The 9,834-nt window shown below is 40.7% G+C and overlaps 1 protein-coding gene across 3 annotated transcripts in view; it reads left to right on the plus strand.

Annotated features, from left to right (window-relative positions):
* The window catches only part of PIGG (phosphatidylinositol glycan anchor biosynthesis class G (EMM blood group)), a 101,117-nt gene extending 91,578 nt beyond the window's left edge, over window positions 1-9,539 (plus strand). For all 3 annotated transcript variants that reach the window (XM_074994570.1, XM_074994571.1, XM_074994572.1), the window contains one exon: window positions 7,112-9,539. In XM_074994570.1, coding sequence (XP_074850671.1) covers window positions 7,112-7,337 — 226 coding nt within the window. In that variant the 3' untranslated portion in view covers window positions 7,338-9,539. The remainder of the gene's footprint in view (window positions 1-7,111) is intronic.
* The last annotated feature ends 295 nt before the right edge of the window (window positions 9,540-9,834 follow it).

A 9,834-nucleotide genomic window follows, 5' to 3' on the forward strand; every position in this document is an offset into this window, starting at 1 on the left:
TGGTTTCTTGGTAACTAGTGTATTACAGAAGCTGTCTTGTTACTGGATTAGTGCACCTAATTATAGGATAAGCCACCAATTTGGGGGTTTGTCTGCCCTGTTCCTTGTAGTCTGCCCTGAATTTAGGCAGGCACCTGGTCTCTCGTGTATTCAGTGTATTGGGCGATGCACCTTTTACAAAAGAAGAGTGGTTCTCCTTCCATGTTTTTTGCCGGCATATTATTTTTATTTTTCAAGTTGACCTCCATTCTGTATACCCTATTGCCGGTGGAAGTAAACAAGGGAGGCATTATGGGGTTAAAGATTTAGGGGAAAATATTAACGGTTGGGATTTGTAAGACCGAGGCGAGCAGACAATCCATAAATAGTGTGGGATTTTCTGGCTTTGCCTCCCTGTATGTCATTAAATATTAATTTAGAAGGAAAATTTCTTTTTAAAGCCTGGACTGAACTGGACTATATTTAGTATTTGGAGTCAGAATGGGGAATTGGCAGTAATTACATCATTCAGTGCAGCAATTTGCTGCGCAAAAGCGGGATAAGCCTTTGATTTTTCTGGATCCAGTTCTCTTCAGCCTACATTTGAAGAAGTAAATTTTGATTTATACTTCTACACTTAGTGCATCAGAGTGACAGAAGTTAAAGGTTCAGCTTATTTCCTATATTAAAGAGTAAAAATGGGTACAAACTGTAGAGCACTAAGACATGAATAAATAGCAGAGAAGTTTCTTGTGCTACTTGAATCCACAATATGTTGCCGCCTCCTCCCTCTTTCTGTAACTCACCCCTCATCTCACCAGCAAAGGAATTGTTGCAGTCAGTATGTTAGGAAGGCAGCCTGAGATGTGAACTTTAGAGGCCCTATAACTTGCCTTATTTCTGCACATGCTCATTATTAAGTGCATTCTGTGGCTCTCAGGGTGTTAATGAACACAACTGGGATTAGAGCCCCTCCAAAATGTGCAATATATGGACTAGAGCAGCAGAAGAGCTGTCACATGTGAATCCGTCACCTTGTTGAACTCATCTGTCTAGTTGATAGTTTTAAATAGAACACACCACTGGGATGGTGGCAAATGTCATGTATTTAAATTAAGGGGGTCTTCCCAGGGAAGAGCCTCAGAGAGAACGTATCATAGCTGCCCAACTGACAAGTATTATGACATTAGTATTAAATACTGAAATGGAAAGTATATTTTTTGTTGTTCAAAAACTTCAAGCCAACTACTTAAAGAATGTGATGTCATCAGTTTAGCCAACTGAGTCTTTCATTGGTCTTGGAACTATGCAAGGATAATCAGTCTGCTGTGGAATAGTCTTCAGGCTTTACTGAGGAGTTGTTCGTGAAGCCATTAGCAGACCAGAAAGCTGGCAGTTTTTATGAAATGGTGTGCTGCTGAAGATGGTTTTTAGGAACAGAACATTAAAACTGTTGTAATCACTGGTGCCCATTACACACTTCATTGGCCTCTGTGCAAGAATAAAGGGATGAGCTCTTAGACCTTGTCTAAAATTTGTTCATGGCATTCTTCTTATTGCAATCCCTTCCTGGAATCATTAGATCACCAGTGAGTCCCAGCTGGTACACAGCCCCTCTCTGCACACAGCCATGAGCTACCCCTCTGTACCTTGAGCTACTCCCTGGTTGCACCCTGTGAAAAGTTTTCAGACTTTTGATGTGATCTCCGCTCTCTTCTCTTTGAGTTAGTTTTTGCCTGTGGCCCTTTCTCACATCCCAGATGGGGTGGCCTGTTGAGGTGAATCAGGGTGAAGGTGGCACTCCCTCCTCAGAACCTCACACACAGTGTTGGCCTGATCCTTACTGGCCTATCCCTCCCCAACATGGAAGTCACACTCTGCTTGTGTGCAAGGGACCTTCTAGCCAGGAGCCCTGGGTGCGGTTCTCTGGACCTGAAGGTTTCATGGCATGTTGTGGAAGTCTCAGACTGAAAAACTTTGCACCCCCGTTACACAGCACGCCCCAAACTACCATCTTTAATTCCAGACTGTTAGTGGTGCATCCGCAGAGCAGTGACACAGATGCAACTCATTCCTCCCCATTTCTTCCCTTTAGATTCTTAACGCTCTCTCCATATTAGGCATGTGGGTCACAATGGGCCCCCACCACAAGATCGGGGTAGGGAAGATCTCATCTCTTAGATTTTGGGCATTTCTGGCCTATCCTTCCAGTGGGGGGCATTCCTCTTGGGCTTTTAGTGTCCCCCGTTGATTAGCTGAATCTTGTTAGTTTAATCATAGAGTCCTTAACCAGTTCTCTCCTCTGTTCAGCCCATGGGGGGAAGCTTTCAAATTGCATGGCGTTAATGAATCAGCTGTAGGGTTCTCACATTCTTCCGTGCTTCCAGAAAGAGTAGTGCAGCTTTGCTGTGAGTGAGGAAACAGTTCAAGTTTCCCCCATCAGTGGCTGTATTTCATTCTATGGCCACACGAATGCTATTTTGAAATCTTTAGATCTTTTTGAATTATAAATAGTATTTAAATAGAAGGCAATCAGATATTACTGTGTGTGATTAGGTCTGTGCTTGCTTTCTTTACTATTTAGTATAGATACTGTTTTTCTAGTCTTGATGTAAAATAATGGAAAGGTTCATCTTTGTTGAACAGCAACCTCTATTTTTCTGTGTTTTTCAGTTGATAGTGTGGGATATCAAAATCAACATTTGCCTGTTTTTGTCAGTCAGTATATAAATAACACCCAATCCATTAAAAGTTGCTCTTAATCAATTTATTCCTAATCGAGGAAGTTGCCATTTTTAGCCCTTCCAAATGATTCATTTTGAGACTGAAAACTCATTTAAAAGTGTTATGTCAGAAGCATTGGCAGGAGAACATTGGAATGGAAAATGCCTCTGCTCTAAAAATAGAGGCTGAGCTTTTTCATGGTGGCCTTAACTCAGTTAAATGCACCATTTCCATTGAGTTGGTCACTGTACTCACACAAACTCCTTCAAACCTTTTAGAGTTTAATAGACATCAGAAGCATTCAGCCATAAATAATCTTTGCCCAGTCACATCCATCCTCAAAGCATGTGCTGACTCTGAGAATGGACTGAAAAACAAAACCAACAGACAAAACCCAAGAATTATCTTCTGACTAAACAGGTCTTGCCTTGGGTTTATTCAGTTGGATTAGCAGTTTAGTGACAAGTTTCTGCTACTTTTACTTCAGTTAGCACAAAAAGCTCTGAGCTGCAGCTCTTGTTCAACCTGTGCATTAACAGAATTCCATATTAAATTTAGAATCTGTTACATTTACACAACCCAGTGAAGACCATAGGAATGCATAGTTGTAACTGAGGTCTAATTTTGACTTCAGAATGTGTCACTGGTTATAGAGAAGAAAGAAGAAACCTCACTAATTCTTCTCGCTTAGCTTAGTTTCCTTGGCTTGGCTGGTAGCAGAAATGATTTATTTATAATCTGAGCACGTTTGTTCTGGAGTTGCTGAGTTACAATGAATATGACATTGTAGCCTGTTGCCAGAGGAAATATGCTATAGTGGCCCTTTCTTTTTCCCCCAAAACCATTGGGAGTTTTGCATTTGATTTCAGTGGGAGCAAGGCTTGCTCTGAAGTTAACTGGACTTACTAAACTGTACATTTGTGTATTGAGGGGGCCTGTAAACCATCAAGACTTGGGGGTAGAAGAGCTGGCTTGATATTTTATCACCGATATAAGAAGATTATGTATCTTAAAGGTGTTGGGTCATCTTAAATGATTTTAAGTTCAAAACACTGTCAAGATCCATGTGGTTAAAAGCAGAGGGGAACGTCATTCACTGTGCCCTTAGCATCTGAGTCTGTATAAACTATAATTTGGTTGAGGTGCTTGGTTACTGGCAAAACAAAAATATCTTTGGGGAAAGAAGCTTTTTTATGTCTGTTACTCTCCCTGCCCCCATTCACTGGGTTTTATTCCATCGACCAACCTGACCAGGAGCCTCTATTATGGAGTGGGCAAGAGCTCTCTGCTGGGCTTAGCTACGACAGACCCACGTGGGAGGCAAGGAGGGTAGACATATGGTACTGTAGAGGAATTACCTCTTGAGTATTAGAAGTAATGCATCTGCACGTCTTACAGTCTTAGGGACTTTTTACAGAGCTTTTCAGCTCCCCACTGCTTCATCGGGGTGTCTCCAGACTCTTGTCAGAAGGGTTACCAGGAGCTTGACCACCCATATCGGATCAGTAAGAAGCTGCTTGTGACACACTGGGCTACATTTGCGTTAGACCACACTGTGGAAGGACCATCCAGCTAAGCTCTCCATTAATTCAGGATCCTGTGAGCGAGAGGGAGGGGAGAAAAGGGGCCAAGTGACAAGTCAGGTGTGAGTTTAAAAAGTTGTAGTAGTTCAGACTTGCAGCTTCACTGATGGAGGCTGTATATCCTAGGGCTTGGGTCGCTAGAGATCTGTTAAGAGCTGTTTAGAAAAATGACCAAATGTAACCTCCATCAGGCTTGTAATATTTCACTGGGCTCGTAGATCTGTACATTATGAGAAGAGTAGTTTATGGTTAGAATCACACTGAGCTATCAGCCTTTATGACACAGATTTAATTGACTGCTTGTGCTCTCACTTTGAAATACAATATTTTTCTGGAGGGCATATATAAAACCATGCTTGGTAACTTTTTTCTAATGCTCTAAATTTTAACTCACTTTAATACACTGTCTCTGCTTCATGGCAGCAGTTCATTTTGAGAGTGCCAAGTTTTGTGCACTGCCCACTTACCCTTTACGAATGTTAAGTGAGTTCTCGCTAAGACATAAATAACCCTTTTCTGTTCTGTACCATCCAGCAAAGAGGGGGAATTGAGTCCTGGGGAAATGATCACCTGGCGTATTTTAGTGTGCCTCCAACTCATTTGGCCCTTTTGCTGCCTTAGGTCTTTCCAGAGTCAGAGGGTGTCCCTGCAGGGGAAGGGTGGAGGAGCCCAGGCCTGCCCCCTACTCTGGGCTCCAGCCCTGGGACCCTAGGTGGGGCTTTGTCCCTGCCCCAAACATAGCGGCCTTTTCCCTGTACCACTGCTCCCCACCACTTCCCTCTAGCAGCTGGGTAAGCCACTGGTCTCTTCTGAACCTCAGTCCTCCAGACCTCTTCCTAGACCTCTTCTCATCTCCTCCCCATTTCTGCCTGTGGGGAGCCTTTTGTAGTGAGCCAGAAGGTGTCTGATTGGCCTTTTGCTGTAGGCTTGATCCTTAATGGCCCCTAACTGCCTGCCCTGGTTGCTGGGCTGCACTTTCTGTGAGCCTAGGTGGGGAACAAAAAGACATTGACCCATTTCCCAGTATACCTGCTTTCCATCAGTCTCTTGCAGTGTGCAGCCTGTAGTCTGCCACAGTAGGTATCTGGACATCTACATACACAGGTGCCTCCCATCACCCCAATATCAGGCACCTTCTTGGTGGTGGCTAGCTGTTGGAAGAACAGGTGCTCCTGATGCCTGAACTGCTAGGGTGAGATGAGGGTATATAAAGCTATGGGGAAAAACTTTTTTTAATTACATTATAATTGAATAATAAATATGGTTTAGTCATCTGTACAACAATGACTTTAAAAGGTGCCTTTATAGTAAAACAGTGTGTGAAAGAAGATATGAAAAGCTGAGACATTTATCTAATAGGTGTTCATTCATGTTAGAGGAAACAAGATTCCTGATGATGGTAGAGGCCTGTTAGTAGCTGGAAATGATAGAATTATTAGTAGTTGAGAGAAAAGGCAGAAGTGTTAAATTAATATTTCAGTTCTGTATTTGGAGGAAAAACAGGTGACATCTCCTTGCCTGGTGACAACACTCTTTCCATTGCACTCAGAAGGATGTTGAACAGAAGCTACTAAGGTTAAACATTTAAATCAGCAGGTTTAGATAATTTGTATCCCAGAGTTTTAGAAGAGCTGGCCGAGGTGCTCACTGTGCCATTAATGCTGATTTTTCAGTGAGTTTAGGAGAAATGGGGAAGTTCTAGAAGACTGAGAAAAGCTGCTGTTCTACCATGTTTTAAAAAGGATAAGCAGATGATCTGAGTAATTATAGGCCTGTCGGCAGTGTTCCTTCTAATTTTTTCCATCCATGGGCACAATAAATTTTATGTGCACCAAGGTTTTGTGGGTGTGCACCACCAGTAGAAACACATGTATATCTAGGAATGACTAATGTGGGCCATACTTACAGGGTGGAGGACTCTGGAAAAAATGTAGTGGTGTTGGTGAATAATCAGCAGAACACGAGCTCCAGATGTGATGCTATGGTTAAAAGAGCTAATGCAAGACTTGGATGCATTAAGAGGAAATCTCAAACAGTGTTCCCTGTACACTGCGCGCTTGTGCAGCCACTCAGGAGTGATTTAAATGCCACCCAACTGATTAGCAGAATACCCACAGCTAAGCTTTTTGTTTCTATGGGTAGTGCACATTTGTACATGCCTTGGTGCCCCAAAATAAATGTATTCCACACATGGATGGAAAAAGATTAACGGGAACATTGGTCTCAAATAGCAGTAGAGTTTACTTCTGCATTTGGCACTGGCACAGCCACGGCTGGAATGCTCTTACTATTTCTGGTGCCTCCAGTCCAAGACAGTTGTTGATAAATTGGAAGAGGCTTGGAGAAGAGCCACAAAACTGATTTAAAAATTAAAAAATATGCCTTATAGTGAGATAGTCGAGGAGCTCAATCTACAGATTAACAGCAAGAAGGTTAAGGCATAACCTGATGGCACTGTAAGGACCTCTACAAGGCTAGATAGGTTTCAGACTTTAGTTCAACAGAGGCAAGTACAACATGATCCAGTGTCTGGCAGTTGAACAGGAAAAATTCAAACTGGAAATAAGGTGTAAATTTTTCACCGTGAATGTAATTAATCATTGGAACAGTTTACCAAAGATCACGGTGGATTCTCCATTGCTGGTGGGTTTTTTTTTTTAAATCAGCCCAGGATGTTTTTCTAGAGAATGTGCTTGAGGAGTTTGCAGTTGGAGGGGGTAATCTGCAGGGACCTGTTTTACAGGAATGCTTAGCAGATTGTCTTTTCAGCCTTGAAACCTATGAATCTCTAATACATAAACATGAACTTTGCTTTCTTTTTACAGGAATTCGGCAGCAATGCGTCATGGTTGTTTCTGCTATGCACTGATATGTTCTGTTCCAGTCACTGTCTACATCATTTTGGTGACAGGTCTACGGTATCACTTGTTCATCTGGAGTGTGTTCTCACCTAAACTCCTTTATGAGGGAATACGTGTGTTCATCACAGCTGCTGTTTGCATGTTCTTTACAGCCATGGATCAGAATCGGGCTCAGAAAATCCAAGACTGAAAGTTAATATATTGTTCCAAAGTTAGTCCTCACAGGAGCAGCTGGATAGACTGGTGTCCTATAATGAAAATAATGGGTTTAAATCATCCTGTGAAATTTAATTATCTTTTGTTTGTTGGCAAGCCTGTATTACTTGTGTTGGAATTCTGCAATTCTTGTATTTAGAGCCACAGTAAAATTGCAGAATTTCAAGAGGGCTAGATATGTTTCATTTAAATGGGTTTCTGTTACAAAATGTTTAATTGAATTAAAACTGGCTTTTCATTATGAGGTATAGCTCCCTTATTCTGTACTGGTTATTGCAGAGCTCAGCTCTTTAGCAGCTGCATCAGTGAAGTCATTACCATCTTATTAAATGAGGCTTCTAATATTAAGAACTTCCTTATTAATGAAGTCCTACTGTTGTTGTATCATTGTTACTCACAGGCTTGGAACTCATTGCCTTTGATGCTAAGGGCCTGATCCAGCCCCCATTCAGGTGAATGGGAAATGTACCAGGCCATGAATGGGGATGCACATGACCTGTTCTCATTCATATAGGTGAAAAACTGCTCATGAAGTTTAAGATTCTTCATTTATTCTAAAACTGCTGTTTTGGGACACAATCTTATATAACTACTTCCAGCCAGACCAAAAAAGCTAAGGGTAATTCATAAAAATCACAAACCCCAAAGCCATTATAAAATGAAATAACATTAAGTAATTTTGTGGAGTTTAGTCATAGGAACGAAGTGTGTTTGTAATTTAAAGAATATATTTTTTTTGATTGTATGGAACATATAACAGTCAGATCTTACTTGTTTACATCAGAATGAGGTTGTTAATGAAAGGGGTAGGAGGTAAAGATAATATGTAATGCCAAGCCTACATGGGTGATATTTTGATAGTTGAAACCTTGACAGATCACTGTGATATTTAATATTTTCAGTTCTTTTAAAACATGTAATTCTATAAACATGAATTCACTGTACTTGGAGATTAGTGTAAATATATATGCTAGTGCCTAATAGGTTTTTATAAAATAAGAAGTGTGTAACTTACATTCTGTAAATGTATGATACTAACTTTGTAGTCACCATAACGTGTAATGACACAATTTCCTTCCTTTTAAATTGTCCTCACAAGATGACGAAGGATGTCATTGTAAAACTTACAGGATCTTAGGTTCTTTACTGATTGTGTTTCCCTGTACATATTTAACCTTTTTCATCAAAATAGTGGATGGGTTATGTACAATAATCCAATGTCAGGTTTTTCTAGCAGTTTTTTAATGTATGTTTTTTCTGTAAACAAAGTTTTCCCTTCTATAGAAGAGTGCCATGTTTTTTAAGCCTGTGAGGCTTCTGTAATTCCTTTCTCCTGAGCTTCATGCAATGCATAAGGAGCATTAAGGACTAATAAAGTAATGAATCTTTTACAGAGGCTGAACACTCAGTTCTGGAATGTGTTGTTTCTTATTAGTAAGCATGTATAGTTAGATTGTAACTTATTTGATTTTCACACATTAGAAACGTTAGAGCTTTCAGCAGCAGAAGGGCCAATAGAATGTTTCAAGCACTAAGGTGTGTTTTTCAGATTCCCGACTTGTGTTCTTGGAGCACTTGTGTATCATCTTGAAACTTCACAACATGCTTCCAGGGAATGTGGCACAGTAAATGCACATCTTGCCATTTTCCAACCTACTATCAAAATAACTTATCCAATGTTAACTTTACTAGATTTAAATATTTTTTCTGTATTTTAACAGCCCTCTCTCTGGTCTTTATAGTAACGTAAGCTCCATCAGTATAATTGTTCAGTGTATGGGAGGTATACCAAGGGGTTCAACAGATGGTGCACTCGAGCTGTTTCTCCTAGAGTGCATCTGTTTGAAAGTAAATGCTTCTGAGAGCTCTAATTTGCTCATGGGGCTGATGGCCCATTTGTTAGAGTTGTTTATAACCTTCATCTCAACCTTCAGGCACGGTGAATTTCAGAAGGTGGCCACTTGTGTTCTGTTGCCAAAAGTAGCTAATAATTCATTTTAAACATCGTGAATTCTGCAAACAGGTAATCTCAAAATGCTGACTTATTATAAGTGGCGTTTGGCTGGAGTACCCTGCATAAGAGACTAATGGCTCTTGATCATCATTAATTGACCTACAATAGAGTATTTTGAAACTGAAAATTTGCCCTTTATTAAATAAAATGTTTCAGTGTCCAAGTGCAGCATATTGGAAATGGTTTGTATTTTCTATCATGTCTCAAATGCACACAGCCCACTGAGAATACTCTTCATACTTGGGTCAAATATTTTTCTGGTTATTTGTTGCTTGGCAACAGCTATAAGGTTTATTGTCATCTTTTACGCTGACTTGGTAAATTGCTGAGCAGTACTTCCTAATTTTAGTCTAGAATGTGATTACGGGATGGGTGGAGGGAAAGGTGGTAACACATGAAGATATGGGGAGAGAAAAAAAGGGGAAGCTGCCTCTGGGCTGCAGCAAATCAGTTTCAA

This window comes from Carettochelys insculpta, chromosome 5 (assembly GCF_033958435.1).
Source record: "Carettochelys insculpta isolate YL-2023 chromosome 5, ASM3395843v1, whole genome shotgun sequence".
NCBI lineage: Eukaryota > Metazoa > Chordata > Testudines > Carettochelyidae > Carettochelys > Carettochelys insculpta.